The 13,368-nt window shown below is 49.0% G+C and overlaps 1 protein-coding gene and 1 pseudogene across 1 annotated transcript; one reads left to right on the plus strand and one right to left on the minus strand.

Moving 5' to 3' along the window:
- The first annotated feature begins 282 nt into the window (after positions 1 to 282).
- On the plus strand, positions 283 to 6,204 carry LOC127203191 (tubulin beta-2 chain-like; annotated as a pseudogene).
- Positions 6,205 to 8,198: 1,994 nt separating this feature from the next.
- LOC127203192 (carcinoembryonic antigen-related cell adhesion molecule 15-like) lies at positions 8,199 to 11,643 on the minus strand. The gene is made up of 3 exons (XM_051161988.1): positions 11,589 to 11,643; positions 9,796 to 10,155; positions 8,199 to 8,491 (listed from the first exon to the last, which is right to left on the minus strand). The coding sequence occupies exons 1-3, from the start codon at positions 11,632 to 11,634 to the stop codon at positions 8,199 to 8,201; spliced, it is 699 nt and encodes a 232-aa protein (XP_051017945.1). The 5' UTR covers positions 11,635 to 11,643.
- Between the last annotated feature and the right edge of the window lie 1,725 nt (positions 11,644 to 13,368).

Here is a 13,368-nt window from a genome sequence, read left to right on the forward strand (position 1 = left end):
GGCTAAGCTCAAGATCCACACGTTAGTAAGGTACCGCAGGAAGGATGCGGTGGCTTTTCCGTCTAGCGCGTAGGAGGCCCGGGATGTTGTCATGGTAACTTGGAGAGAGGGGAGAGAGAGAGAGAGAGAGAGAGAGAGGGAGGGAGGGAGGGAGGGAGGGGGAGAGAGAGAGAGAGAGAGAGAGAGAGAGAGAGAGAGAGAGAGAGAGAGAGAGAGAGAGAGAGAGAGAGAGATCAGAGACCTTCAGACTTCCCCGGAAGAGTTAGAATCTGTATTAGAGCGATGACTGATGCAAAACCGAGTAAGGCTTTGGGACTTCTAGCTGAACGGGGCAGCAGACAGAGGGGTGGGTGGAGGGATTAGCTTCCCTCAGGGTCCAGACCCGCTGGGTTAGTATCAGAGGAGCCCGGTGGGCGGGGCGCTACTGAGTACCCCCAATTCACAGTGTTGGGTTCCCCCCACCCCCTTTTAAGGCACAGAAGTGATTCTCAATGACACGCTCCTGGCAAGGAGAAACAATGAAGCCATAGCACCCAGGTCATCCGGAAGTTAAGGAATTCTGGGAAGTTAAGGAATTCTCCCGAAGGAAGAGTGGCCACGTCTGTAATAGAGGCCGGAGGGAAGGCATTGGGTGACTCCTAGAACCGTGCTTCCCTCAGGCCTGCCTAGCCTGGGTTCTCTACGGGGCTGTCTCAGACAACTTTTTTTTATAATTAGGAAGACTATGAAGAGCTATGAGATCACTAGCTCTTGGAAGTAGAGATCCCCTCTGAAAACATAGGGAAAGGAGGGATTAGTCAGTGAGGCCAGATCTCCCGGCTGAGCAGGACCTGCCTGAGGCAGGACATCGGCTGAATCACGTCTCCAAAACAGACACTGTGACTGCTCTCTACCCTCACGCAGGCCTTTGCGCCTGAAGCTGGGGGAACACTGTGAGTGGTTTTTGCTTCTGTCAAAAGGATTCTATCATTTCCACTTTTGGAGGAATAACTGAGGGTTAGAGTGGGGTTAACAAACAAACAAACAAACAGAAAGCAACTTAATAAGTCGCGTGCGGATTTTTGTCCAAGGGGCCCTTGATTCTTATGTTAAGCCCTTAAAGCAAGAACATGAGGGCCGGGCTTGGTGGCGCACGCCTTTAATCCCAGCACTCGGGAGGCAGAGGCAGGCGGATCGCTGTGAGTTCGAGGCCAGCCTGGTTTCCAAAGCGAGTCCAGGACAGCCAAGGCTACACAAAGAAACCCTGTCTCAGAAAAACCAAAAAAAAAAAAAAAAAAAAAAGCAAGAACAGGAGACCCTGGCAATTCCAAAAGAAAACAAAGAAAACCCAAGACTCACCAGCCCATGACACAAAGCCACTGGAAGGAGGCAATAAAGACAGAGAGTGAAGATAAATAATTAACAGTATCCAGAGTCAGTTCCAGCCGGGTGGTGGCGCATGCCTGTAATCTCAGCACTTGGGAAGCAGAGACAGGCAGATCTCTGTGAGTTCGAGGCCAGCCTGGTCTACAAAGCGAATCCAGGACAGCCAAGGCTACACAGAAAAACCCTGTCTCAAGAGCAAAAACAAAAACAAAAAGGAAAGAAAGAAAAAGAAAGAAAGAAAGAAAGAAAGGGCAGTTCCACTTTTTAGTTTGGTTTTGACAAGTGATTAATACTGACCTCTTTTAACTAGATTAACTTCATAAGGAAATGGGTTAATATTAATAAAACTAGAAGTGAAATTTGGGACTCTGCTATCCATGCTTCAGAATAACAACAACAAAAACTCCGTGGGTAGCAAAGCTGTACGATACATGTGTCATACATGTGATACGTACATGTGATGTGTGTCAGCTATTCCAAGGCCAGAAAGCGTTTCTGCAGATAGCACAACGTTGTCCATAGAGGACCCTAAAGATTTGTACAAGATATGGTCAAAGCAATCTAGACTGACTGTATGATTCTCCTGTATTTACAGGCTTGCAGATATTGGGAACTATCTGTTTTACTCTGCAGTATGTAAGTAAACTCAACACCGTTTCCTGTTAGTTTTTTCTTTTGCCCAGTGTGATCCTTCAGTTATAAGCATCAGTGCATAAAGATGGACCAGCCCAGGCCCCGAGGAATGCCAGTCCCAAGGGGACAGAAGCATAGCTCTACTTTGTCATCAGCAGCTGCTTGGGGGAAGTCCCCTAAGCTTTAGGGACCTGGACTCAAGCCAAACCAGGCTTAATCTTTTCATTCTGTTGTTTTTGTTTTGTTTTGTTTTGCTTTGCTTTTTGAGACAGGATTTCTCTGTGTAATCTTAGCTGACCTGGAATTCACTCTGTAGACCAGGCTGGCTGGCCTAGAACTCAGGAATCCGCCTGTCTCAGCCTCCAAAGTGCTGGGATTAAAGGCATGTGCCACTACCACCCAGCCTTTTAAATTTTTTTAAAACTTTATTTATTTATTACCATGTATACAGTGCTCTGCCTGCAGGTACACCTGCAGGCCAGAAGAGGGCATCAGATTACATTACAGATAGTTGTGAGCCACCATGTGGTTGCTGGGAATAGAACTCAGGAGCTCTGGAGGAGCAGTCAGTGCCCTTAACCTCTGAGCCATCTCTCCAGCCCCCCCTTTTAAGTATTTTTAATTGCCAATAACTATTAGCTAACCGCACTGAATCCACCGATTTTGAGGTAGTCAATGGCACATTGAGGGACTTTGTTTTGTTGTTGTTGTTGTTTTGAGGGACTTTGATTTTACAGTTTTTGCTTTATCCCTCCAATGTCCTATTTCACATATGGTTTTAAACAATCCCCATTCGTCTGGCATCTCCCACAAATACATTCCTTTCTGCTGTCATTCTTCCCACAGTGCCCTCTTGCCTAGAGACCCTAAGTGCAGCATCAAGGTCTTTTTTTTTTTTAAGATTTATTTGTTATTATGTATACAGTGTTGTCTGCTTGTAGGCCAGTAGAGGGAATCAGGTTACATTATAGATGGCTGTGAGCCACCATGTGGTTGCTGGGAATTGAACTCAGGACCTTTGGAAGAGCAGGCGGTGCTCTTAACCACTGGGCCATCTCTCCAGCCCAGCATCAAGGTCTTGAGTCCCCCTTCCACACCCTTGACTGGCCCGGATCCACAGAGCCTGCACCCTCCACCTGCAGTCCTCATGTGGACCCTACGTCCACCAATCTCTGGCAGGAAGTACCCGCTATGACCACAGTGACCCTTGTCTGGACCCCAGCCATCAACACACAGGGAGAACACAGCAGGTGATGGTGACTCACTTTGAATAAAGTGTAATCTGGCTTCCCCCGCCCTTAGCCCTTAGTGCGTCCTGTTCCCTGAAACTTCCAGCTGCGCAACTTCTGTCCCTCCCTGTGTCCTCTTGTCCCTCCCTGTGTCCTCTTGTTAGGGTCTAGGTGATCTGCTGAAGAAAGACCCCCCAAGGCAGTATGCAAAAACAAAGAGTGTTTTTATTCTAGCGTGCTAGGATCACCTCTCTCCTCTACAGGGCGACCCCAGAATGAGCGTGCAGGCTCAATCTATAGACAGTTGGAGGAATCTGTGACAGAATTTGGTCAGAATTGGGTCAGAGTGTACGAGGGCATTCAGGATTGGCTGTTTGTTTGGTTACTGGGGACTTTTTGCGTCACTGAAGTTTTGGGCTCTTACTCAGGAGTTGGCCTTTAATATGATTGGATGGGGCCAGCTGTGTTCTTTACCAAGGCCATGACGTAATAAAAAACATGGTATCCGGTCATTTTGTTCTATAAGCTGATTAGCTGCCCATGAGCTGTCCATAACTTGTGGTTTTTCCAGGAATTGTTAGAAACTTGGCCTAGATAGGCAGAGTGAAAACCTGAAGCCCGTCATGGGGTCTAAGTCAAGCAAACTGGGGTCTTTGGGGGAGGGTGTTGAGGTCCCTGGGGGAGGGCCCCTTCACTCTCCCCTCAAGATTCAGGCAGAAAATGAGTCTCCTCTCAGGGCCTCTTCCCTTCTGAGGTCCCTTCCTCAGCCACTGTGAGCAGGAGCCCCTTGAGGAAAAAGAGAGAAGGGGGCGCCATGGCCTCTGTGCCTGCTTGCCTCAGCTGCAGCCCTGCATCCCACCTGTGCTAATCTTTTTTTTTCTTTCTTTCTTTCCTGAGACAAGGTCTCTCTGTGTAGCCTTGGCTGTCCTGGGCTCACTTTGTAGACCAGGCTGGCCTCGAACTCACAGCCATCCACCTGCCTCTGCCTCCTGAGTGCTGGGATTCAAGGCGTGAGCCACCACTGCCTGGCTCCTGTGCTAATCTTATTCCTTCACACGTGATCATGGGAGCCCCTCCCAGAGCCACAGGACCGTGGAACGTGTTGCATCCCCGTCCCATGCCTTTTGCTACCTGTACCTTCCAGGAACCATATACAGTCCGCCATCCAGGGACGGGAGAGCAAGGAAGAACCCAGGAGGCAGGAACTGAAGCAGAGCCAGTCCACGGAGGGACTGTGCTTACTGGCTTACTTCTGGGCTCGTGTTCATTAATCTTTCTTTTTCTTTTCTTTTCTTTCTTTTTTTTAAAAAGATTTATTTATTTTATGTGTATGAGCACTCTGTCTACATATACACCTGCATGCCAGCAGAGGGCACTAGATCTTATTAAAGATGGTTGTGAGGCACCAAGTGGTTGCTGGGCATTGAACTCAGGACCTCTGGAAACCCTGTGCAAAGTAACAAAGAAACAAAGTGCAAGTATCGCTGGAATGTTTTCTAGGAGTAAGAGAAAGTAGCATAGAAGGTTTTTTTGTTTTGTTTTGTTTTTGTTTGGAGACAGGGTTTCCTCTGTGTAGCCTTGGCTGTCCTGGACTCTCTTTGTAGAGCAGGCTGGCCTGGAACTGACAATGATCCACCTGCTTCTACCTCCAGAGTGCTGGGATTAAAGGTGTGCGCCACCACACCCACCGTTAGTATAGAAGGTTAAGCACAGACTTAAAAACTCAGATTGTGTTGTGAAGCCTTGTATTATAAAAGAGTCTCAATTATTTGTGTGATAGCTGGGTTAAGAAATAGGTGAAGAGGCTCAGCCCATCGGTTCTGGAGTAAGTTCCAGGTGGCCCAGCAGTGGGTGTGGAAGGGGAGGATAGCCAGACCCAATGACACAGATCCAAGCCAGCGAGAAGCTAAGGAGGCACCACGTGAGAGCTCGAGCACATCCATGCGGGCGAGTACGGCAACCTGATCCGGTGCCCAAGTCTGGGAAGTCATCAGTAATGAGCATGGTATCGACCCCACTGGAAGTTACCATGGTGACAGCGATTTGCATCGGGCAAGAATCAATGTATATTACAACAAAGCTACTGGTAATAAAAATGTACCTCTGGCCATCTTGGTGGACCTGGAGCCAGGCACAATGGACTCAGTCAGGTCTGGACCACTTGGGCAGAACTTCAGACCAGACAACTTCGTGTTCCGCCAGAGTGGTGCAGGAAATAGCTGGGCAAAGGGCTACTACACAGAGGGTGCTGAGCCGGTGGACTCCGTCCCAGATGTGGTAAGAAAGAAATCCGAAAGCTGTGACTATCTCCAGGGCTTCCAGCTGACCGCACTCAGTGGGCAGGGGACGAATGGGAGCACTGGCTCAGGCATGGGGACCCTGCTCATCAGCAAGATCAGAGAAGAGTGACCGGACTGCATCACCCGACACCTTCAGCATCATGCCCTCATCCAAAGTCTCTGAAACCCGTGGTGGAGTCCCTGTACGACATCTGTTTCCGCACCCTCAAGCCGACCACGCCCACCTATGGAGATCTCAACCACCTGGTGTCAGCCACCAAGAGCGGGGTGACCACCTGTCTGTGCTTCCCAGGCCAGCTGAACTTCATACCTGAGCAAGCTGGCTGTGAACATGGGTGCCCTTCCCACGCCTGCACCTTTTCACGCCAGGCTTTGAACCTCTCTGACCAGCAGGGGCAGCCAGCAGTACCGAGCCCTGACAGCGCCTAAGCTCACCCAGCAGAAGTCTGACTCCAAGAACAAGATGGCTCAGAGGTTAAGAGCACTGGCTGCTCTTCCAGAGGACCTGAGTTCGATTCCCAGCAACCACATGGTAGCTCTGTACACGCAGGCAGAGCACTGTACACACAATAATAAATAAATCTTTAAAAAATAATAATAAGATAAAATCTATCTTTAAGCAATGACTTTGGTGGGCCAGAAAGACAGTGATCAAAGCTTTTGTGACTTCTAGCTGAAAGACATAGCAGGTCAAGGGGGTTGGGTGGTGAGGGTGTGGCCCACGATGAGGTCTCACATTAGCTTCCTTCTGAGTCTGGTCCCAGGATGGCACCATCTCTGACTTCCCCAGTTCACAAGGTGTTCACCACTTTTCCTAGATGTGCTTTTTCCAGGGCAGCCACAGTGTTAGGACGCAGGATAGATGTCACAGGACCCAGGTCATCCAGAAGAGAATTAGAGTCTGGCCAGTAAAAGTGCCCAAGTTTGGCTGGAGAGATGGCTCAGCAGTTAAGCGCACTGGCTGCTCTTACAGAGGACCCAGGTTCAATTCCCAGCTACCATATGGCAGCTCACAACTATCAGCAACTCCAATTCCAGGGTATCTGACACCCTCACACAGACGTGAATGTAGGCAGAATTCATTCCTCTCAGCATGCTGGACACAGACATCCTGCATCCTCCTTACTCCAGCCCCAGACATCTGTTGCTGTTACCCATCAGAATTGGACAGCTTCCCAGACAGCGTTGTAGGAAACTTCTGATCCCAATTGGTCCAGCATTGCTCTTAAGCCTGGAATCTCTCAACATTTAGAAACTGGACCACAAATGCAATCCCTGGCTTGCTTAACCATTTTCCCTAATTTTTTTTCCACCCCTTCTAAGGTATTATTCACCCGAAATCAGCCTGAAGAAGTCTTAAGAGAACAACATCCCACTTCCTCTAAGGGGGGGTGGGTAGGTTTCTGTTTGCTCTCTTGGTCTACCAATGCTTGTTTTCATAGGGAGGTGGTTATAAGTTATTATTGGTTTTGTACCGAGAAAAAACTAGGGTGAACTCAGGGATGTCTCTCTTTTCCTTTATCTTTCTTTTTGTAGGTAAGGAGATAGGAGCTGAAAAGAAAGGGGGATATAGAAATATAGAGGGAGGATAGAACAAAAGGATAGAAGGAGGATAGAACAAAAGGTGGATGATTGAACCTACTCCTTAACTCAAGGCCTTAATGTTACTCACAAAGGAGGTTATTTCTAAGTCATTGGTATAGTCTTTTGTACATTGATGTAAATCATGGACATGTCAAATACTAGTCTGTTTTTATTATTCTAAAGACTCTTTGACAACAAGACAAGTTAACTCCTGGCAACACCCAGCCGACCTCAAAGAAGATGATGAGCATCAAAGAACCTCCTTATGGAGTTGGCTTCAAATGTGGCAAGCCAGCCACTGGGCAAAATGCCCTTGTTTCTGCCACAGACAGAATTCTGCCTAAAAATGGGGAAGCTTAGATGCAGGCAGAGTCGATGGCCAAACTCTGCCAAGACAGAGTAAGCAAGTCCTAAATAGTTCCTGCCTTGTGAATATGTCTGGCAGAGATATTGGGCCAGAAGGCTGAAGATGACGCTCCAGCATTATAATATTGAGTGACTGTTCAGGCAGTTAAACTGTGTCAGTCATTTTTTCACTTTGGAAGCTGCTAACTTGCACTACCGGTTCACTCAGGCATTTAAGTTTTATTCCTTTTCAATTTTCTGAGGGGGGTTGAAGACCAGATAGTTTAGTCTTACAATCAAGTTTAGTTGGCTAGCAGATAAGATCTTTTTTAGATCAAGATAAATGATTTAAGTTAATAGAGATGAGATATGATAGATACTGAATTTCATTCAGAAATTTAGACCCAACAAGATAGGAAAGATGTTTACTTCAAGTTTGACAAATACAAATAGCCAAATCACTATGAATGTAACATTTATATAACTCAGGATTGTCTCATGGTTCTTCCTGCTGTATGTAGTTTATTTTTACTCATGTGTAATAAAATAAATGTATATGTTAAAAAAAAAATCACTGTCACACGTGTAACTGGGCAGGCCTTGTCCTCTTGTTCCTCCTGACCTGTGTTTTATGTAGGGTATGCCACCACGCTGGCTGTCTCTGTGTCTGCAGGGAGAATTCTCTGCCTATAATTTTTATACCCTTTGCCACCACCACCCCCCACGCAGTGTCATAAACACCTCAGTTCTTTGTGCCATAAGCGATCACCAGGACCAGTGGGTTAGTCTTCCTGGAACTTATGGCGTTGGAGACCTCACAGTGATAGATTCCTATATCCACCTTCCAGACAGGAGATATGGTGAGGGTGCGCTGATCAGGGGACAGTGTGACCCTCTCGGTGACATTCAGGGGCTTGTAATTGAAGAGCCAATCGATGTCCACTCCAGTGTCAGGCGACACACAGGTGAGGATAGCGGAGTTCCGTCTGTTCACTTTAGTGTAGTTGATCTGCAGGTAAGGCTTTGTCACGATCTCTGTGGGTAAACAGAAGAGACCAAATGAGTGATTCATCTTCAGAGACCTCAGCCAGCCCCTCTCTGCTCCATAGGCACCTAATAAGAAGGCCTTTTCATGAGGGAATTCTGGCCTGAGGGTGCAGCCCGCATCTTGTGCTTGCCACTCATGGCCTGGGTTGACCCTCATTCATCCACAGATTCCTGGGTCTCCTTATAATAGGGCACACGGTGAAATACCATCGCCAAGTCTGTGATTTAACTTGAAATATGAACAAGGACCTGACCTTGGGGTAGGGGAGCTGTCCAAATCAGAGCAGTCTATTACCATTTCCCTCACTATAAGATTTCCCCGGGCTGAAGCCGGGCGTGGTGATGCACACCTTTAATCCCAGCACTTGGGAGACAGAGGCAGGTGGATCACTGTGAGTTCGAGGCCAGCCTGGTCCACAAAGTGAGTCCAGACAGCCAAGGCTACACAGAGAAACCCTGTCTCAAAAAAACCCCACTAACACCATACACACACACACACACACACATACGTACACACACACACACACACACACACACACATATATATATATATATATTCTAAGCTGGGCGGTGGTGGCACATGCCTTTAATCTCAGCACTTGGGAGGCAGAGGAAGGTGGATTGCTGTGAGTTCGAGGCCAGCCTGGTCTACAGAGTGATTCCAGGACAGCTAAGGCTACGCAGAGAAACCCTGCCTTCCCTGAGCTGGACCCATAATGTATGAGAACATCTGGCTGATTGCCTGGGCACCCATCCACCTCTGCTCTCCATGGCGAGTCTTAGCAGAAGATGATTCCCAGGGGACCCAGCTTACAAGTGGCTGCCATGGCAGTGAGCTGACTGCTTATACAAGCCAATAAAGCCTTGTTTCCTGTCAGCCCTAACAGGAAGTCCAGTTCCAGCCCTGGGTCCCCAGGGTCACGTGGAGTGGAATCTGGGACAAGGTCTGGAGCCAGAACTTCCTGCTGCTCACATCTGTGTGGGGATCCCATGTTTTGCTCATCCATGCCTGCCTGAGTCCCTCAAGGTCTGTCGGGGCCATGCTCCGAAGGTCTCGGTAGAGTCCGACACCCTTCCTTGAGTTACCCGCCCAGGTCCTGTTCTCTGCAGGATGGAGTCGCTGATGGACTTTGACCTACTGCAGTTAACTCCCTCATGAGCATCCTGCACTAAATGCTCAGACCCCAGTGAGGGGACACAGCAGAGGAGAGGCAGGCTCAGGGTTGCCCTGACACTCCTGCATGCTAAGAGAATGATCACCAAGGACCCACAGGTCCCAGAGAGCCACTTACTGTACACTTGAAGATGGATATATGTTATTTCATATTGATTTTGTGTTTTAAAGGTTTCTAGGGTGTAGATCCCCATGTCTTCCTTTGTGACGGGCCCGAGAATCATGGATCCATCCTTATAAATTTCTTCTCTGCCGCTGACTTTACGTCCAAGTTTAAAGACGTCTTTGGCCTTTTCGTAATGCACAATTGTAAAATTTTCATGCACATCTTTCCCTTTGTACCAGGAAAAGGAGAAGAGGTTCTTTTCCTGGTTAGGGACGTGGAGAAGAACCCTGGCCCCTTCCGCCACAGAGAACCGCAAATCTGTAGATGTTAGGATCGCTGGGGCGGGTGAGCTCCAGCAGGTTAACAGTGAGGCTGGAAAGAGAGATGGAATCAGCATTAGTACTGGGCCCACGGTGTCCAGAGCAGGAGAGTGTAACCAGCTGAGGGAGAGCATCCTTTACACCGGGGATCTTAACACATCAAGGGAGCTCTGTGGTTAGCCTTTGTCTTAAACCAAGCCTGTGACATGTTCCTGGGCTATAGAATTTGCGTTCAGGAGATAAAGCCTGAGGAGGAGAGGTTAGAGAGGAGGACCGTGGGATGAGGAGGATGGAGGGCATCTGTTCCCTGCTTTCCTCACACTTGTCTACTCTGTAGAAGGCAGATGAGTCAGTAGCCAAGTCCCTCCACTCACACGATGTGCATCTTTGTCCTCCCCCGGCATGTGCGCGCGAGTGTGTGTGTGTGTGTGTGTGTGTGTGTGTGTGTGTGTGTGGTTTCAGACTCTAGTTACCTCCCTATCTCCCACAGATGCCCTTCCAGAAGACCACGGGCTCCCTGAGGCTGCATGAGGAATGGAACAGCCTGCTCTAGTTTCTAAGGCTGTCTCCTTCCTAGGTGTCCTGATTCCTGAGAGTGACAGTCAACTAAGAACACGTGAGCTAAGGTACATGCCCTGCTCACCCACTCAGGTCACCTAAGGCACCCTTCCTCCATGCCTCCCCCTGGGTTCTTCACTTTCCCACAGTGATAGCCCCCTCTCCCCCTCCCAAGCCCACCACCCCCATCTTCTCTAGCACGCATCCTGGGCCTCAAGGATCGGTCTCTGTGTCCTGTGTGGCACCTCACTTCCCAGGAAGATGCCCTCTCCTCCTTAGTCCAACACTTCCTCTCTGCCCTAAGTCAGCCCCCCTCTCTCCCCTCCTCTCCCTCCTCTTCCTCCTCCCCCTCCTCCTCCTCACACAGAGGAGGCTCCCATGGCCCCCTGGAGAGTCCCAGGCTCTTCTCTATCATCCCTCCCCCTCCACTGCCTGTCCTCCCTCTTCTCTTTCCAAAGCCCCAGCCCACCAGGGTCTCCTCCAGCACAGCGCTGTGCCCTGCACTCCCTCCCTCTGTGAGCTCCTCCCTGGAAACTCAAAGCTCATCCCACAGCTCAGCATCAAGGTCCTCAGCCCATTCCAGAGCCCGTGATAGGCACAAACGCAAGAGCCTGGACCTGACCCAGGACGTTTGCGTCTTTTGTGTAGGGTCCCCTGGCAAATCTATAGAGGGGAGCACACCCCCATTACCATGGCCTCCCCTGTCAGGACCCCAGCGGCCAGGGCACAGCCATGTTCCCTGTGGTCAATGGCGACACACTTTAAATAGAGAAAGTTCTGGCTTTTCCTCCCCTCTTAGCACCTCTTGTTTCCTGAGAGCACCCAGGGGAGCAGCCCCTGTCCCTCCTGTGTGCTCTCACCTCAGGCTGAGGGTCCCTTCCTGTCACAGTGCCCTCCCCACAGCACTCCAGGACCGGTCTGTCTCACCTGTGAGCAGGAGCCCTTTGCAGAGAAGCAGAGAAGGGCGCTCCATGGTCTCTGCTCCCAAGGGTGCTGTCCTGATGTCAACCTTGCTGGTCCCTCCCTTTTTTATTTCTACTGTCCTTAGCCCCAGGGCCATCTCTCAGAGTCACATGGGCTGTGGGAAGGGTCTCTGCTTGAGGCCATGTCCTGCGTCATCTCCTCCTTTTTCTGTGGACTGAACAGTCCCTTCCCTGCCATCTCCTCCCCTACCACACCTGTCTCAAACACTCATTCTTTAAGATTTACTTTTTTCTTTTTTCTTTTTGCTTTTTCGAGACAGAGTCTCTCTGTGTAGCCTTGGCTGTACTGGACCTGCTTTGTAGACCAGGCTGGCCTCGAACTCACAGTGATCCACCTGCCTCTGCTTCCCGAGTGCTGGGATTAAAGGCATGCGCCACCACGCCTGGCTTTCAGATTCATTTTTAAAAAATAACTTATTTAGTTTAATTTTATGTGCATTGGCGTTTAGCCTGTATGTATATCTGTGTGAGGATGTCAGGACTTGGAGTTACAGACAGCTGTGAGCTGCCATGTGGGTGGCTGGGAGCTGACCCCGGGTCCTCTAGAAGAGCACTCAGTGCTCTAACCACTGAACCATCTCTCCAGCCCCAAGATTTATTTTTTTAAATAGATACAAAAAATTCTTACTTTATAAATAAAGGTTGAAGGTTCTCAGATCTTAAGAGAAGCCATGACTAGATGTCATCTTTTTCTTCCATCCTCACAGACCCCATTTTAATCCCACCATTTTGATTGCCCTGGGTCTCCACAGCCTGAACGTTTGCTGCTTCCTTTACCTCTGAAGTTCTGGAGTGACATCCACGTTTCTCTGCATCAGCTTTTTGTACTTGGTCAGGATGTGAGCCCTGACTGTCTGGGGCCTTTGGGCAGCTCTTTTCCTCCAAACCCACTGTTATCACCACCGGGACATAGGAGAGAGAAAATGCCCCAGTATTCCAACTCTCTCTGCAAAATTATTGTGGTTTTATTAGTTTTAATTTTCTCTCTCTTTGAACTATTTTTTCAAGTTTTATTTTATTAATTTATTCTTGTTACATCTCCCATTCCTCCCATTCCTCCCTCCCTCCCATTTTCCCCTTACTCCCCTCCCCTCTCCCCTATGACTGTGACTGAGGGGGACCTCCTCCCCCTGTATATGCTCATAGGGTATCAAGTCTCTTCTTGGTAGCCTGATATCCTTCCTCTGAGTGCCACCAGGCCTCCCTATCCAGGGGACATGGTCAAATATGAGGCACCAGAGTACATGTGAAAGTCATACCCCACTCTCCACTCAACTGTGGAGAATGTCCTGTCCATTGGCTAGATCTGGGTAGGGGTTTGACGTTTATGGCCTGTATTGTCCTTGGCTGGTGCCGCAGTTTGAGCGGGACCCCTAGGCCCAAATCTGCCTATCATAATGTTCTACTTGTAGGTTTCTAGGACCCTCTGGATCCTTCTACTTTGCTATTCTCCCATGCTTCTCTCATCTAGAGTCCCAGTAGGATTTTTTTTTTTTTTTTTTTTACAGCTTATGCATTGCTCTGATTGACATCCAGACCTCAAGCCTCACCTGTCCTTCAGGCTCCGGTTGGTGTGACTTCTAGCTATTCAAGCCTCCAGGGTCACACTGGGAATTCTGGAGGTTCAAGCCAGCAGCCCCCACTTCTTCCTGTGTGATGATCTGTCAGCTGCACCTTGACTTGTCCTGGGGCGCATGATGGATATAGCTGTGAGGTTAGGGTGG

This window comes from Acomys russatus, chromosome 19 (genome assembly GCF_903995435.1).
Source record: "Acomys russatus chromosome 19, mAcoRus1.1, whole genome shotgun sequence".
Taxonomy (NCBI): domain Eukaryota; kingdom Metazoa; phylum Chordata; class Mammalia; order Rodentia; family Muridae; genus Acomys; species Acomys russatus.

What these genes read in the sequence shown, in the direction of transcription:
- LOC127203192 (XM_051161988.1), bottom strand. Translation starts at nt 11,634, where the DNA reads ATGGAGCGCCCTTCTCTGCTTCTCTGCAAAGGGCTCCTGCTCACAG. An exon ending in CAAAGGGCTCCTGCTCACAG is followed by an intron (nt 10,156 to 11,588) that starts GTGAGACAGACC and finishes CTCTCTTTCCAG; the next exon opens with CCTCACTGTTAACCTGCTGG. An exon ending in TATCCATCTTCAAGTGTACA is followed by an intron (nt 8,492 to 9,795) that starts GTAAGTGGCTCT and finishes GTTTACCCACAG; the next exon opens with AGATCGTGACAAAGCCTTAC.